We start from the raw sequence: 18,605 nt of genomic DNA on the forward strand, positions 1-18,605 counted from the left end.
CATGTGGTTCACTAACTAGCTCAACATCTTCCTAGATTTAAGAGCATGCTTAACTTTCTGTACTATCAATGGATTCACTGGCAGGTGTAGAGCAATAGATGATACTTGAGATGTGCTCAGGGATAAAGACCTGAACAAACTACTGTTTAAGCACTATATTTAAACCCAGAAGTATCCTTTTGCAAATCCATTACTAGATACAGAACGTTTTGGAGTACATTTTCAAGTCTGATTAACCACAGCTGAAGACATGAATTCTTTGCTGAGTCTTCTTTTTTTTTTTTTAATCATCCACCAATCCTTCAGCAAAAGGTGAAGTGCAGATTGCATTGCAGACTATCAGCAAACATAGCAGATCAAATATTTTAGGCAGTAACGCATCTGTATAGTGTCTGTGTTGACTTCTTTCTATCAACAAAGTCTGTAGAGTTGTCCACGGTACCAGGATTTGTCGAATTGCTTATTGACGACTTTCGATCTAGGGATATAAAAAGATGAAAAAGATTTCACTGCTCTGCTGTTTCAGAATTGTTGTTCCTCTGCTGAAACATGCATTTTAAAACAAACACAAATATTAATAATGACATAAATTTTCTTAATCCTAACTTATTTTGCATTTTAATTTGTTTCTTGTTGTGACTTACAAAGAAAAAAACAGATTTACAGATTTGAAAAAACAGATTCTGCTTTCCTTGGAATATTTCAAGAACAGCTGTTTGTTAACAGCAATTTTCTGCTGCTGTAACTGATATACAGTAGAGCCCAAGGTACCTTAGTGTAATGTAGACATTTGTGATATAGAAAGAGTCTGAAAGTAAAGGGAATTGTTTCTGAAAACACACATTAGAAACAGCAACATCTTTCTTATTTAGAATTAAATATTTGTCTATTTCTGTGCTTTTGAAAACATTTCCCAAAAAAGTTTTTAATCAAGAGTCTCAAAGAAAAAGACACTGTTTGATACCAGCAGTAGTACAAGCCTCACATTGTGAAACACTGAAGTACAATGAAGTTGCCCAGCTTGAAACGTGATGGAAGAAAGTGTATATAGGAGACAAGGTATTATAGTCATTGACAGCACTAGGAATAGGTGCAATTTTAGAACAGGTTACAAAGCTGACTTTATAACTGATTTTAAAGCTCTTTCTCTAATTTTTTCATTTTTTAAGGTTATGAGGATTATGACCACATGTGCAGCTCTGCATATCTGTCCACTTGGAGATGACGGTGACTCCTTAGAGAATATATGCAAGCTCCTGGTTAACCATCAGCGTAGTGCTCCTTTTATTCAAAAAATCTGATAACTGCTTTTCACCAGCTCTCCAGTTTTGTTGCATCATGTTGTCTCTATCAGCCTAAACCATTTCCTAAAATGGTCCCTTTGCTGTTCCTTGCAATCCTGTTATTGAAGGAAGATGTCTATGGGAATTTTGGGCTTTTGGTTTCTGCACAGGCCAATGAAAGAAGGGTAGTTGCACACATGCCTGGTGATATTATCATTGGAGCTCTGTTCTCTGTCCACCATCAACCAACAGTTGACAAGGTTCATGAGAGGAAATGTGGAGAAGTAAGAGAGCAGTATGGCATTCAGAGAGTGGAGGCAATGCTACATACCCTTGACAGAATTAACTTGGACCCCACACTGTTGCCAAATATAACGCTAGGATGTGAAATAAGGGACTCCTGCTGGCATTCTGCTGTGGCTCTGGAGCAGAGCATTGAGTTTATAAGGGACTCTCTTATTTCATCAGAAGAAGAGGAAGGGATGGTGAAATGTGTGGATGGATCTTCATCGTCTTTCCACTCCAAGAAACCCATTGTTGGTGTCATTGGACCTGGCTCTAGCTCAGTTGCTATCCAGGTCCAGAACTTGTTGCAGCTTTTCAATATACCTCAGATTGCTTATTCTGCCACAAGCATGGACCTAAGTGACAAAACTCTGTTCAAATATTTTATGAGAGTCGTGCCATCTGATGCACAGCAAGCACGGGCTATGGTGGACATTGTCAAGCGCTATAACTGGACCTATGTTTCTGCTGTACATACTGAAGGTAAGAGGTTATTTTTTTCCATATAAGAATGCCTTTGAACTTCTTTCATGTGGTCAAATAGATGACAGTTTGATGCTGTTGGTTTTTTGCCAGTCAGTTGTCAGCATTATAAACATTTACTTAATAATTACGCATTCCCTATTGGGCTGAAGTAGCACTATGTTGATAATTGCTGAAAACAAAGTTTGAAATACAGGATTATGTGTGCTCTAGGCCCTCTTGTTGCTAAAAGTGCTTACTCTGGAGTCTCCTAAGTGACTTAAATTTAGACAACATTTATTATTTACCTTAATCTACCAGTCAGTATATTTACATAGAATAATCATTTTGACTATATTGGTATCAATGGGTAATGAGAAAGCATCTGGCCTTCCTAGTGCAGAAGAGAGCTAAATCTTCATTTGAAACTGTGGCTTAGTCAAAACGTGTTCCTCCTTAATATCCGAGGCACAGAAGCACAAATATTAGAAAACCTGTACTTCTGGCTAATACTTGAACGTGGGTTGTCCCAATGCCAGGAGACCAGAACTATTTCTTTCCTTTTTATAATACCCCATGGAGTATTACAGTGACTTCTTGCTCTGCGCCTGGCTATCGATTTTGGGTCTGAGCAAGGGAAGTCTCCTCGACTCTTCTTTGTACACTTATGCTCCATCAGATGTCCAGAAAATCAGAACTGTGTGCTAAATCACTTTCCTCTTTTTGTTAATTTGAGTCAGAGATTAAGCTTTTTACCCAGTGTAAGAAGAGTATATGATTAAAGGGAAAAGCTATGGAAAATCTTACCTGATTTCATTATTCCTTGTGTTGACAGAGTTGAGCTGGTTCATCTCATTATAAGTGACTAGAATTTCATACTGTCTTAAAAGCAGGTTTCATCAGTCCCTGTCTAATGACAGCACCATTTAATGAGTTTTCTGGAATTAGGTTCTGTGATGAATTTTAGGATCTCACCGCGTCGCCTCTGTTCAAACAGACAAACTCAGAATGGAAGGCTCAGAATATGATCTGGGAATGAAAAATGTTATTAAGAGATTGAGTAGTGGTGATGGCATTTCTGAACAGCAGCAGATGCTTCTGGCTTTATTACAACCAATAGAAAGCAGATTGTCCTTCCCACACACTGAGTATGCTTCTCTGGCAGCTTTCATTCTATTCAAAGCCCTTTTTTGGGGTGATGCTTGTCCAATACTAGTATGTAGAGATCTTCATTCTTCTGCAGATATGTACAGAGCTTATTCTGCAGTATTTAAAAAAAAAGTATTAGAACCTACCTGCAGATTGTTGTAGTCTTGTTTCCATCACAATAACAAGAGTTGGTACATAACTGCAGCCCTTTTGTATAGGGATGCATGAATATATTAGCAGTTTAATATGACAGTGTATAAATCACCCTATGTCACATCATGTACTGAAGGCACTCTGTGCCAGCTGATGCCTTTGGCATGGCTTGGTGTGCAGCCTTCGCTTCACAAATATGTATGAATAATATCATGGTCAAAAATAATGTCACTGATGCATCACATTAGCATAAGATTTTATATCCTGACTGCTTTTGATGACTTGTATAATTTCTGCTATGAACAACTTTTACACTTTTTTATTGAAAGGGGATTCTTATAGATTCAGTGTGGGAATTGTCAAGCTTATAACCAGGTCTGAATCTGCACAGAGTGAGAATATTCGCTTTTACCACTTCCCGTGGACACTCTGTGGAGCAGATGGTAACATATGGCATGTCGATCTTATAGCAGAGGAACACTGCACTGTGCATTGGGAAGAAGGGAATAGGGACACACGGGTTGAAGCTGGAGGTAGCTTCTATGGGCATGACAAGAGTGTTAGGTAACAGAGGAGCCGGGCGTGAAGAAGGAGAAATGATGAATGATTGATATATCTAGTACATGTGCCTATTTCTGCCATTATTAAAGTGGACAAGATAGGTGGTATGTTGTTAATACCTGAGGCCTCATATAATTCATAATATGTTTATGGCAACATAACTCTGGACTTTGGTGAACAAACATTAAACTTGGTTTCTGAAGACCTTATGATCCTATCATGTATCTGCATGGTCTGGTCATGATGATGAATACGCTCTCCAGTTAAACAACATCACACAAATATTTTCTAACAATAGAACAGATGGTATTTATAATGGGATAAACCAATACAAACTGGTCAAGGTATGTCTTTGAAACATGACAATGTCTGCTGTTCGGGACACTTTCTAAAGATTATGGGAGATGTTGACCCTTCCAGGAACAGAAATATTTTTTTAAAAAACAACACAAAATACTCCTACAGATGAATATTAAAGTAAAGGAATTGATTAAACAAGCAAAAGAGATATTATTTGTTTATATTCTTTTTATTTTTATAACTAGTTTTCATCTTACTATAGCATCTGTTTACCTGTAAACATTCCAAATATGCTCCTATACTCAGTGTCCTACATTCATAGGTACTATTTCAAAATAGGAAAAAAAAAATTGTTCAATCCCACTCCTTGCAATTTCTATCAATTTAGGATCTTGCCCACCCATTAAGAGAGGACCTTCTTTCAGAGCTTCCAGTAGTTCTGGCCACCTACATTCACTATCTTCAGCTAGTCTTCATGCATTAGCCATATTCTTCTGAAATATGATTTTTGATTTCTGGGAAGGATTTCCAATGGGAGGGAGGTTTCTCTCTTTCAAAGACAGACTGGGAGAAGAGGCAGAAAAAGGCTGGTTATTTCATTGCTTTGGTAGTTCCAACAGCAGACGAAGTTATAGGTCTCTTTTTGATCTAATATAGGGAAAGCTTGGAATAAGATAGTAGCTTCACAATAAAATCTTCCTGTTGAAATCTTTCCTTCCACATGTACTGATCACCTATGTCTGCAGTGGATTAATATTTTGGGAGGTTTATCTGAAGTTTTATTGTTAAATCCTTATTCAAGACTTAAAGATTTAAAATATGCAAGATTTTTAAGAGGTTTTCATAAGCTTTGCTCCTTTGACATTTAGCATCACGGTTTAATCTAGGTGATGTCTTCAGGTGTGAAAGTCACCACTAAGAGCAATTTATTTTCCTGAGAATCGGAAGATAACAAGCACTATTGTCAGCGGAGCTCTTGTAATTTTAAGGATGAAGTTTCTGCAATCCAATTAATAGGAAATGTGAGTAATGAGAAGAAAGACGTTGAGGTGAGGGCAATGAAGCTGGTGAAGGGTCTGGAGCACAAATCTTATAAGGAGCAGCTGAGGGAACTGGGACTGTTTAGCCTGGAGAAAAGGAGGCTGAGGGGAGACCTTCTTGCGCCCTACCTCTACCTGAAAGGAAGTTGTAGGATGAAGGGTGTTGGTCTCTTCCCAAGAAATAAGCAATAGGACAAGAGGAAATGGCGTCTAGCTGTACCAGGGGAGGTTTAGATTGGATATTAGGAAAAATTTCTTCACGGAAAGGGTTGTCAGGCATTGGAACAGGCCGCCCAAGGCATTGGTTGTGGCACCATCCCTGGAGGTGTTTAAAAGATGTGTAGATTTGGTGCTCAGGGACATGGCTTATTGGTGTACTTGGCTGTGCCAGCCATGGTTGGACTTGATGATCTTAAAGGTCTTTTCTAACCTAAATGATTCTATAATTCCATATTTCTCATAAAACAACATCATCTCTACTTACTGTAGTGTATTTTACATACGCCAATCAGAAATTTTTGCAAGTCTTAGTCTTGGGTTGTGATTCTCCTTGCTCAACTCTGTCAGGAATGACCACATGTCATTGGCATCATTATCTTCCCCTACTCTCCAACTCTTCCTTGCTTAATGATTAGTGGAGTTCTACTCTGTACCAACCTGACTTTAAAATAAACCTTTTTCATCCACCATCAGGGTACTTAAAAAAAAAAAAAACCTTCATCAGTTTCATCAGTTCTGGAATCCAGGTCATACTGTGGTCCCCAAGAACAGACATGTTATCCCTGCATGTCAGGGAGGTAGGAGTGAGTGGGCAAAGAGGGAAAATGTGATGGGAAACTCCTTGTACTGAGGACCTACCACTTAAAGCCTGAAGAAAGTGCCTTCAACTTTATAAATTGTTACAACAAGTATGCAGAGTGTGCTGGAGATAATTTTAAGTTTGCATGTTCATCCAATTATTTCACCTGGCCTCATGGGTGACAGAAGATATAGAGAAGGCAGAATTACTGAATGCCTTCTTTGTCTCTGTCTACTCTGCCAGAGGCTGTCCTGAGGAGCCCCGTACCACTGAGGCCCCAGAGGACGGCAGGACAATGGAGGAGTTTGTCTTAGTTGATGAGGACTGGGTTAGGGACCAGTTAAGCAATCTGGACATCCATAAATCCATGGGTCCAGATGGGATGCACCCGCGGGTGCTGAGGGAGCTGGCTGAAGTCATTGCTGGACCACTCTCCATCATCTTTGCCAAGTCTTGGGAAACGGGAGAGGTGCCTGAGGACTGGAGTAAAGCAAATGTCACTCCGGTCTTCAAAAAGGGCAAGAAGGAGGACCCGGGCAACTATAGACCGGTCAGCCTCACCTCCATCCCTGGGAAAGTGATGGAACACCTTATCCTTGGTGCCATCTTAAGGCATATGAAGGATAAGAGGGTCATCAGGGGCAGTCAACGTGGCTTCACCAAGGGGAAGTCGTGTTTGACCAACCTCATAGCCTTTTATGAAGATGTAACAAGGTAGATTGACGATGGCAGAGCGGTGGATGTGGTCTACCTTGACTTCAGCAAAGCATTTGACACCGTCTCCCACAGCATCCTCACGGCAAAACAGAGGAAGTGTGGACTGGATGATCGGGTAGTGAGGTGGAGTGCAAACTGGCTGAGGGAGAGAAGCCAGAGAGTCGTGGTCAATGGGGCGGAGTCTGGTTGGAGGCCTGTATCTAGTGGAGTGCCTCAAGGGTCAGTTCTGGGACCAATACTATTCAATATATTCATCAACGACTTGGATGAGGGAGCTGAGTGTACTATCAGCAAGTTTGCTGATGACACCAAGCTGGGAGGAGTGGCTGACACGCCAGAAGGCTGTGCTGCCATCCAGCGAGATCTGGACAGGCTAGAGAGTCGGGCGGGGAAAAATTTGATGAAATATAACAAGGGAAAATGTAGAGTCTTACATCTGGGCAGGAACAACCCCAGGTTCCAGTATAGGTTGGGGAATGACCTATTAGAGAGCAGTGTAGGGGAAAGGGACCTGGGGGTCCTGGTGGACAGCAGGATGACCATGAGCCAGCACTGGGCCCTTGTGGCCAAGAAGGCCAATGGCATCCTGGGGTGTGTTAGAAGGGGGGTGGTTAGTAAGTCGAGAGAGGTTCTCCTTCCCCTCTACTCTGCCCTGGTGAGACCTCATCTGGAATATTGTGTCCAGTTCTGGGCCCCTCAGTTCAAGAAGGACAGGGAACTGCTGGAGAGAGTCCAGCGCAGGGCCACAAAGATGCTGAAGGGAGTGGAGCATCTCCCTTATGAGGAAAGGCTGAGGGAGCTGGGTCTCTTTAGCTTGGAGAAGAGGAGACTGAGGGGTGACATCATTAATGTTTATAAATATATAAAGGGTGGGTGTCACGAAGATGGAGCCAGGCTCTTCTCGGTGACAACCAACAGTAAGACAAGGCGTAGTGGGTTCAAGCTGGAACACAAGAGGTTCCACTTAAATTTGAGAAGAAACTTCTTCTCAGTGAGGGTGACGGAACACTGGAACAGGCTGCCCAGGGGGGTTGTGGATTCTCCTTCTCTGGAGACATTCAAAACCCACCTGGACACCTTCCTGTGTAACCTCACCTAGGTGTTTCTGCTCTGGCAGGGGGATTGGACTAGACGATCTTTTGAGGTCCCTTCCAATCCCTAACATTCTGTGATTCTGTGATTCTGTGTTTTTTCCACCACTGTGATAGGAGCAGAATTGAAACAAACTGTCTGTAAAATCAAACCAACTTTCACTTCTTAAACCAGCTCTGCAGATAGACAGCAAGTCAACAATGCAGCTGAGAAGTCAGTCTGTGCCACTCTCTGAGGCAAAGTAGCTCATCAGAGGGAAGCCCTCTCGTTTAATCCCACAGTTTCTCAAAGCACATTAGGGACCCTTTTTAGCTTATGTAACTGTTTCTCACTCCCAGGGAAACTAATGTGTGTAGAAGAGTGTAGAGAGGAAAAGTTGTGCTTTTATTTTGATTTTGGTGGTGATGGTTGGCATGCAGATAGGCCATGGAGCTCAAGTACCCCTGGCTTTTTTTGTAACCTTTCTTGCTTAAACACTCAACACCACAAGTAATTGGAAATGGTTGAGGAAACCAGGGAGAAACTGGTTGTTTGCTACAAGAGACTACGAACTGTATGTTTACCTCATTTCCCATATGAAAGCATTCCCTGGCCTTTTTGAAAGATCAGAGAAAAATATATACAGTATTCCCTTTTACCATCATTGCAATATGAAGGTCTCATTGAAAGCCCATGTGAAGTCAATACTGTCCTGTTGACTAGACTGACATTTGGATCAGGCCTTCCTAGTCAGACACAAGGTCAGCCGCTGAGAGTCTGTGCTTAAAATTTGTCTGGAATCAAATGAATTAATAATTCAAAAGGCAATTTTCACTGCCATTGGAAACCATATATTTTGCCACTCTGAATGGAGGAAAGATGTGATGAATGCTGGAAAAATAGAACTGCACAGGGGTACAATTGAAACACAATAGCTCAAGTTTACTGGGAGTGACAAGGTATAAATTTCACTCAGTTATGTAAAAGGTTTGGTTTACTCTTGAACATAGCCTTAAGAAAGAAGTCACTTTGTTAACATTTTCTTCAGACAGCTCTGCAGGTAAACATTGGATCAAACTCATCCTCAAAAGTCCTCTCTGTTTAAAATCACTTTCCTCCATTTAAATTTATCATAAGTGCATATAAAGAGGTGGTTCGCATTCATTTTCTCAGAATGTAAGCAGGCAAACATAACAAAAGCAGAACTTCCTTTCCTTGCTGATAAGGGTTATTTCACACATTTCTTTTCATATTTGTTCAAATATGCCTGGTTACAAGACTATTTTTGCCTGCGTCCTTTGCTACCAAGTAAAGAGCAAAATGAAAATTAGTCATAGCATGTGAGAATAGATGAAGAAATGAAAGAAAGAGCTGCAACAAGTTGACCTTAATCCTGCTGCATGGAACAAATTGTACTTATATGATGCTGTGGAGAATTTTCTTTCAGAATCTAGATTTTTCTCAGATACGAAAACTGTATCATGGTCAGAAATACTATTTTCTTTTCACAAAGTGATATTAATGAAAATTAGATTAGTTTTATTTTAAGCACAGGTGATATTTTTTCATGCTTAATATGCAGGAAAAAACACATAGAAATAATATATTAGAAATGGTCATTTCTAGTCCATGAAAATATTTTCAATTTCAAAGAAAATTTATTTCTGAAAATCTGTTTCTGATAATTGAAGGATTTCCTGAGTGTTCTGTTTCTGCAATGTTTCATTTTTACCCTTAGGCAGAATAATTACTTTTTAAAAAAATTCAAAATTACTTTTATTTTTTATTTTTTGAGACATTTAAACTCTTTCAAACATAATTGTTGAGATCAGGATGATCACAGTTTGATATGCTCTCAATCTCATTAATCTTGTAGAAAAAATTAAAAATACCTCTCACCTGAAAGAAAATGTGGGAAATGGAAAACCCAGTTCCTGTCTTGTCCTGTTGAGATGTTTGTTCATTTTTATGGAATGTTAACATCTATAACAGAAGTGACTTTTTTTCCCCCAATTTCAAATATTTATTGTAGCATCAGAATTGTGAAAAGTGAGCAAATGTTATCAATCAGCTGGGAATACAGAGACAGAAAACTGAAATAGCATCAAGTTAATGTTTATTTTGTTTGGCGGTGACTGACTAACCGGACAGCGCTTTAACATTTCTGGCAGACATACCCACTGTGAAGTATCTTGACTGACAGAAAAACTCAAAATGAGGGTCATACTCCAAGGTGTAATGGGGATAAAGACTGCTAGGGGAAATACCATGAGATAGCAAAGGGAAGGTGAGCAAGGAGGTGTACTATTCTAAAGTTTAAAAAAACCCCTTACTTTGAAAGGAATGACAAGGTGGAGTTAGCTAAAAGCAGGAAATACGGATCTTCAAGATGTCACTTTTATTCCTTTTTATAGGGGCTAAGTGTTTGAATGTCATTTTTTCTGTCACTTAGACTATAGTTAGTCAACAAAAGTCTCAGTGTCATGAAAAACTACCTTCACTGAGAAGAGACAGTGGGAGTCCAGCATCCTTCAGCTTCATCTTAAAATTGTCTTTTGCCTTAGGCCTGGAAATGGCACAGTTCTTGTCCCCACCCCCAGGGTTCATCTCTTCAATCAGGGAGGGATATAACAAGCTGATGAGATTTGGAAGTCTTTCAGGAAACAAGGATTTGTTGCACAGTGCCTGCTTGGTCGGATCAGTTTTAGCTTTCTCTGAAAGATAAGAAAGGCAAAAGGCCAGTGCTAGATCTTTTAACAGTCTTCTCTAAGGCAGTACTGACAAGATGATTCTTGAATCACACAGGAGACAGTGGTCTTGGAGGTGAATAAAAAATTATAGAGTTTGCTTTAGTTAAATTTTGAAGCCACTGAACAGAGGATAACATTGCATCCATCTCACTAAAATCTGATTGCAGGCTCCTGATGGTGTGGAGGCATAGCTGTAATGCAGAATATTAGACATAAATACATTGTGTGTGTATACATTAAAGAAGTGGCTGGGAAGGTTATTAACAGAACACTTACCATCTACCTTGGCAACTGAATTTTGAGAAAATGTTGGTTTTAAATCACAGCCTTGTTTTTAAACTAACAGAATTTAACTCATCATTCTAAATATGCTGACTGGAAAAAAACACTGTTAAGATTTCCTCTAATTGAGGAGTTTGACTGTGGTGGAGTTTTTTGTTGGTTGTTTTTTGTTTGTTTGTTTTGTTTGGTTTGGTTGGTTTGGTTTTTTGTTGTGTTTTGGTTTGTTTTGGTTTGTTTGTTTGTTTGTTTGTTTGTTTTCTTTGTGGTTTGTTTGTTTGTTTGTTTTCTTCTTCCTTTTTTTTTTTTTCCTGGAAGTGTCTGGCAACACTTACGCCTGGCCAAGGTATATGATCCAGGTATGTGGAAGCCTCTATATAAAATCAATTACATTTTCAAAGGGCAGACAAACACTGATTTGGGAATGGCTGTTGCTCAAGATGCAATATGTACCAGACAAGTTGGAAAGATAATAAATTGGGTGGCTGGTAAACTAGTACACTGAATGAATCCCACGGCCAAAATCCAACTTAACTCTTGAGGATAGTGGAAAGATGAGGAAAATTATCTCTTCCTCAGTCAGTTGTACTCTAACAAAATCCTTCTCATTTGTCCTTAATTAGGGTTTGATTTTTTTTTCCCTTTTCTTCATGAGATAGATTTCTTCTAACTTCCTAGATGATGTTATAGGCATTAGGAGGAAGATGAATAGCAGTACTGCCAAAATAAAGGTGCAAAATTGTAGTGACAGGACTATGATCAGGATCTAGGAAATTAACTTACCTCAGTGCTAAGTTTTTTGGGAACAAGATAGTTACAGCACGTGAACCATTTGTCCCACATTGTTATTTTGGGTTGCATAAAGCTTTAGCCAAATATACATAAACTACAGTTGATCTAGGGTGGCAGAGTCACAGAACATGTTCACCTTTCCGTGATTTAAAATTACACAAGTTTATTCTCCATATCTTATTTTTGGTCTGTAAAATAGGTAATAAAATTACAACTCGTCATTGATAGTTATTGTTTAGGCTAAAACATTGTTTACAAAGATACACACAGAGTGCCTTCACTTAAGGATTTAATGTAAAGACAAAGTTGATTTCACCCTTGGGTAGTCTGTTCAGACTGTGAATTATCTGTTCTTCAAGTGAAATAACTGACTATGTTGCTGCAGCTTATAGCCCCGTTATCTTCATATGTTCTCAGAGCTTCTCTTCCCAGGCACTGTTCTAATCTTTTGGCTAAACCAAAGAGCTCCCATTACTTCTGTAAAATGAGTTTTCCAGATGCTAAGTTATTGTTATAGATCTTGTATAAAACTTTCCTGTTTTGTCAAATCCTTTTTTAAGAGCATGTACCCTTTTTTTTGCTCCCTTTTAGGGAGATTGGTATTCCATTTACTTCTCCAACTTGCAGTCAGGCAGGAAGTTGTTTTCCATAGGTCAGCATACAAGCTGCTGTTTCTTATCCTATTAGCAAACCAATACAGTTGTGGCCTATAAACTTGTACTATTTATTTTTCCCTTTTATAGTTATCTGCCTCCATCTTGTCATAATTCATCTTCTGCCCATCTGGCTTACTATCTCACATTCCCCAATGTTTGGTGATTTTTTTTTTTCCTATTTTTCTTTTTTTCTGGTTACATTAACTCCTTGCTTCTCTCCCTCCGTTAGGTTTAACTTTTTTTTTTTCTTGTCACTCCCTGGTCAAAATAAATTACCAAATAATTTGAAGTAGATAATTGTATGAATAAGTTAGGATGCAGTGATTTGGAAATTTCTAAAACTTTTGGCTTCTGTGATCATGGCTATCAACTGATGCCAGGTGAGCCCTGGCAAAAATAAAGGCCATTGAAGTTGCACAATATTGCTAAAGTTCTTTCACCTGGAGAATCAAGACTCAGTCTAGATGCCTTCTCATGTTCAGGCGTTAAAGCCCAAATTCTCATTTTAAAAATCCAGTTCTCACTAGATATATTATTCAGCAATTCTATATTTATTTTGTCTTAGAGCCTTGAGTATCAGAGTTGCTCAATTTGCAGATTTGACATTTAGTGAAAAGCAGGACATGTTTACATTTTCAAGCAAAACCTTAAAGGTGAAAGATAAGCTGAAATTCTTCCTCCCTTTTACCTTCATCGGTTTCAACAATCTTCATATACAACTTCAGTCTCAATCACATTGGAATAGGGTTCTGGGCCAAAATATCTGTTGCACCTGAAGAACACAACATCATGACCCATCCACCTTCTCTCCACCAGGTTGCCTCAGACGCAGTCTTTGTAAGCAAGATAAGCGAGCAGTCAGGGATCGTGCTGACAAGCTCATGTGTTCCCTGGCTTGCAGAAAGTCTTGTAGATGGCTGTGATCTCAGACCTGTGCTGAACAGGCACCAGAGATGCATCCTGACAGCGAGTGGAACTATTCCCATTTCCATGTTGGCTTTGCAACTCAGAGAATAATTTTATCATACATTTCCGAAGAAGTCCAGGGAGGAAAATTGGTAAAAACCTGCAGATGCTGTGCTTTTAGTTTTATGAGTAGAACAGAACTTAATGTTGCATTTCATAGGTAAGTAGTTGTTCCTTTTTCTTGCATTTTTGCCACACAAAAATACAGGATTCAAATCCTTTTCACATTACAGAAGCTTTGACAACGTTTATGATATGTCCCCAAAATGAGAATATGAGTGTATATTATCTTTCCAATACAAGCTTCTCATATATCTTCTGTAACGGATGTGTATATAAAGGGCTTCTTTGGTTTTTTTTTCCTTACAATAGCACTGTGGGATGTGAAGTTGCCTTGTTCATTTTCATGCATATGCAAAAAAGGCAGGCAATTTGTCCCACCTATATTTTTCCATAAAGGGAAAGTGTGAGACTAGGTCAAATTTAAGGGATCTATAGAAATGTTGAAGTTGGATCAGATGCTCTCTTTTTCTGATTTGCGTCTCCCCCTTGAAAGGCCACTGTACATGGTATTTGAATACTCGACTTCTTTCCTGGCACCTCCATGTCTACTGAAAAGAAAGGGATATGTAGACAGTCTATGTCTTATCGGATATAGGCCTGAAAGTTTTCTTCACTCAGCCAGAATTTCTGTGAAGGGATTTTTTTTTTCCCCAAATCCAAAGGCATTTATGCAAAAGCCTAAATGTCAGCATACTTAAGTAGCTCAAAATGAAGCATCTGGTACAGCATGCATTCGGGGATCTCAGTCTTATAGATTTTGTACAGAAATTGGACTTATGTAACCAGTGGGATAGGCTAGGAATATAGTTCCTTCTGATAAGCTACCTGAGATTCAACCAAGGAATGTAGCTTTACAGTTATAACAACATCCTGCTATCAGGTTTTATGGAAAAAGCTAAGGTTACTTGACCTATAGACTTACCAATTTCTCTTTCCCTCCACCATTCCCTGTTTGGCTGTTTCTTCAGTTGTCCCCCTCCCTCTCTCTCCAGCCTCTCGCCTGTTAGCTGGAACCATCTGAATCATCCAGGCTAACATGGTCTTTTTCTTTCCCGGCTCCCAAGCTGATTTTATTACAGCTCTATGCATTATTCATGTGTATTCAACCAACAGTTTATGTAGACAGATTCTGCTATGCAAGCTGTTCACAGGCTGTTCAGGCAGGGCTAGATCGCTCCTTTGGGCACTGCTCTGTGGGAGGAGTGACTTGTAAATGGTGCTGACCCAGGAGACAAGATGCTGAGAAGCTCTCGGTCATGCTTGGTTGCTTATGACCATGTCAGGCCAATGCTGAAGCCTCTCCATCCACATGCAATGGAGTGTGCATCACACTAAGTCACTCAATGAGAGGGAAGATGATTGTGTCCTCAACTCTGCTGTGGATCTGCCTTTGCTGTTTGGTTAGTTTATGTCTCTGTGGGCTGGAAACATAGCACTATCTGTTCTTCTAGCCCCATTCAACTGCTCTGATCAAGAGTGGGAGTCAAATTAAACCACCAGAACTAGAAAACTTGGCCAGAGAATGCTGGCTTTGGAGAGCAGGACAGCGTGGTGGCTGCTGGAACAGGGAGTTTGGAATGATTTACACGGAAGTCAGAGACCTGGTTCTGTGATTTCCTGGAATACCCACATGGCCTCAATGAAGTCGTAGAGGTCATTGTAATGCCTTATGATGGAATGACTGCTTCAGAAACACCAAGGTTGGATTGGGCTGTACCATTACGGCGTTTGTCTCAAATTCGTCAGTTCGTTGGGAAGTACAGCTTGGGATATGACACTGTGGAGCTGAGGATCTCAACTAGTGGCTCAGCACAACTGACTAGATCAGAGCTACATTGGTTGTGCCTGGAGCCCCTTCTATAGCGTGCTGTGGACATGCCTCCAGCCATCTGTAAGGGGGCCTACTCAATGATTTTATAACGGTTTGGCATTTTGTAGGCTGAGAGTTGGCACACATGGGTGTCTTTGAAGCATTTGATCCAAACACCTACATTTCAAATTTGTGATGGACGTGGTTGTGAGGATCAACATTTTGGAGAGAAAGGGATGCTCAGGCACTCCTAGCAATGTAGGGCAGAGAAGCTCATGGACATGAAGTTTGTGTACATGTTCTGTTACTGACCACTCACGCGTTTGTGCCCTTAGAGAAGCTACTTTGAAACATTATTGAGAAAATTACCTTGACTGACATACCTCCTCTAGGAAAGTAGAAAGACGGAGGACACTGGAAGCCTGGAAAACTGAAAGCCTGAAGGCAGATCTCTATTTCTCTTTCACACACAAGCTTTTAACTGATTTTGTTTTTTCTACTCTTGAACAGTTGGTAGGGTGGGTGTTACATCCAACACCTCCATGTGACAAATCTCAGCCTACAAAATACTGACACGTTACATTTCATTAACCATATGGGACCTAATTATGCTGCCAACTAAAATACAGGTGCAAGTCCCGAATGATCTGTTTGTTATATGTGCATGGGCACTATAGAAATTACAGTATGTTTGCCTACATAAATCAGGGAGTTCATTTGAAGGCTGCAATACGCATGGCTCCATCAAGATGTGTAGAGCCTAAACTTTAGCATATAATTGAAATAAAAGGTAAATTTTTACTCACAAGGTAGAAGGTTTTGGGGGAGAAGGGGCACTGTCAGTGTGTGTGTATTGATAAGTGAAAAATATTGTCAAGGTGTTCCCAGAGAGAAGCATTTCAGCATTTTGCAGTTGTGTACATAAAGAAAACTGGCCAAAGGCAGCCTGAGTCCTTAAAACAGTGGAGCATTTCCATCCTCTGTCTACAGGCAATCTGAGACAAAGTGGCCTGGATTTGGCTGTGCTATCCCTGCTGTGTCTGTCTCACTGGGATGTTGTTTCAAAGACATGAGCACTACATAATGCCACTTACAGCAATTTCATCATGAATTATTTTATCGAGTGGTCTGTGGAAGGGTGGGAGTGAACTCTGTGCAGATTGGGTATGAATGCCAAGAGGACTCTTAGCAAGAGGGGAGGAGGCAGAATATCAAAGGTCTAGGTGAAGGAGAAAGATGAGTGTACAGGTTGAGATGAGAGTACAGATTAAGAGAAAAAAAGTGCTGAAATAGCAATGGTGCTTAAAATGAACAGTTTCACTGATACAGTTTCTAGATCTGAATATTTAATACAGCCTAGGCCTTATTTAGAACATGCCATCTACAGGCCCTGAAATGTTTCACATATTAAATATTATTTTACTACTAGGGAACCAAAGGACTGAAAACTGACATGCTGTGTTGGAGGTCAACCACGGCAGCTATCTTGTTTCCCAGACCTCTGGTCTCCCTTGTACTAGGCTACCTTTCATGATTGATGGTCATAACCTACTGCTGTGTGGAAAGTGCAATGTTGCATACTTCACCTGTTGTTTGTGTAAATTCAGTGGGGATCGCAGGGCCTGAAGTTGTTCTTCAGATAAGTGAGAGTGCAGCGAGGTACTCTCAAGGGACTAAATATTTCTGCAGACATAGCTAAATTTAAAGCAAAAACAAGCTAAGGAATACAGCAATAACTCAAACCTGTGTTTGCATTTATAAGCAGTTGATTTGTCCTAAATATGTCAAGTAGAAATGGCTGAATTTTGCTTTATAAAATGTCTCTTTCAGATAAATCATGTTAATAACTTCTCGTAAGTTGATGGTTTCTCCCTGGCTAGATAAATATGTCATTTTTAAATGATCATGGTATAGGTGCTACTACTTTCATTACATAAGCAAGAAATAATTACTTCACAATTCTCTAGAGGAATTTGCAAAAAAATCACAACCAGAACTATGACAACATTTGAAAGGTTTTTGTGTGTGTTTGTTCTCTGCCGCAGTGTGAAAAAATATTTTTATAACATTTCACTTCATTTTTCTCTGTAGAAAATAGATAAACATTTTATAGGAAAAGGGAAAGAGGTTTTTTGTTTGTTTCTTTGTTTTTGAATGGAAAATGCTTTTCAAAATGGGAAGAATGGGTACTTGTGCATTGTCACTTTCTGTTGGTGGAATTTTCTATAGTCTTACCACCTACACACCAGACCTCTGGATGGGCTAGAGTTCATATGCCCCATGGCTGCTTTTGCTGTCCTCTAGAATAGCAATGGTGCCATTTGCAGTGAAACTATTTTGTCCATCTACATGGGTGAATGAGAAGATGCTCTGACTTCAGAGATCAACATTTTGCCTGGCATGTAAAATTTACTGAATAAATAATGATATACATTGCTTTGGGTTTAAATATAATCTAAAAAGTATTTGGGGCTACATAGCAAGTACCTACATATCTCAGGGAGTTGGTCAGATTGTTTATACGGTCTATTTATGAGTGTTGTTTGAAATTATTTAATATATAAAATGTTGTATTATTCTAAAGTCCCTAGTGAGGTTTTTGACTCAGAACAATCTTTGCAAGTGGAAAGTCTCCCAAAAGTTACCAAGTGACACTTTTTGATAGGAAGGACTTTGTAGTAAGGGAGGATATTTACTGCCTTCTTTCCAATCATGCATTCCTTCAAGTTTATGAATAGTTTACAAATAATAAGAGGTTATTGATTACATACAAGCTACACATTATTTCAGTGCCTAACCTTTCTTACAGAAAATCGGTAGGACTGAAATAACCTATCCTGAGTTATTCAGGAATTCAGTATCAAGCAGAGACATCTGACCCTGACCTATCTGTGGATAAACCCTTTGCAGAAAAAGCACCCCTTGGTTGCTCAGACTGGTTCTTGGTCTGAGCTACATAGCCTTGACTCAATGTTGTGCTTGCATGATATCCCGGCATGTACTTCTACACAGCACCATTAGGATACACAAATGTTGCATTGTCAGTTTGTTCAACAGGAAGATGACGATTTCTCTCACAAGCCAAGAACTATTTTTTTCCTACCATTCTGTATTTCTTTGTGTATCACCATGATTCTGTTGTCTATTTATTATATTTACACTGAAAGCTTTTCCTCTCTCTTGTTATGCATTTGAATAGCATCTAGCATCAAGGTACTCTCCTGGAGTGCCCATATATGTCATTATAAGTAATTTATGAAAAGAATTTCTTTTCCCAAATAGTAGCACATGCAGTCTTGCCTTACTCTACTGTTAAAGCCTGAGTCCTTTTCTTTCATCGACTGTTTTATTTCTTTAGTCCAGAGAGTGCAATGGAATTGGACAAAAAGAGATGGCAGTTTCAATCCATCACATACTCTGCAGGGTTCTGGTTCAGCAAGTGCTCTGAAGCCTTTTGCTATATTTATTG

General features: G+C 39.5%; 1 protein-coding gene across 3 annotated transcripts in view; it reads left to right on the forward strand.

Moving 5' to 3' along the window:
- The first annotated feature begins 1,372 nt into the window (after positions 1 to 1,372).
- The window catches only part of GRM5 (glutamate metabotropic receptor 5), a 257,065-nt gene continuing 239,832 nt past the window's right edge, over positions 1,373 to 18,605 (forward strand). For all 3 annotated transcript variants that reach the window (XM_065632035.1, XM_065632043.1, XM_065632051.1), the window contains exon 1: positions 1,373 to 2,051. In XM_065632035.1, coding sequence (XP_065488107.1) covers positions 1,373 to 2,051 — 679 coding nt within the window. The remainder of the gene's footprint in view (positions 2,052 to 18,605) is intronic.

The sequence above is a fragment of the Caloenas nicobarica genome, chromosome 1 (assembly GCF_036013445.1).
Source record: "Caloenas nicobarica isolate bCalNic1 chromosome 1, bCalNic1.hap1, whole genome shotgun sequence".
In the NCBI taxonomy this organism is placed as follows: Eukaryota; Metazoa; Chordata; class Aves; order Columbiformes; family Columbidae; genus Caloenas; species Caloenas nicobarica.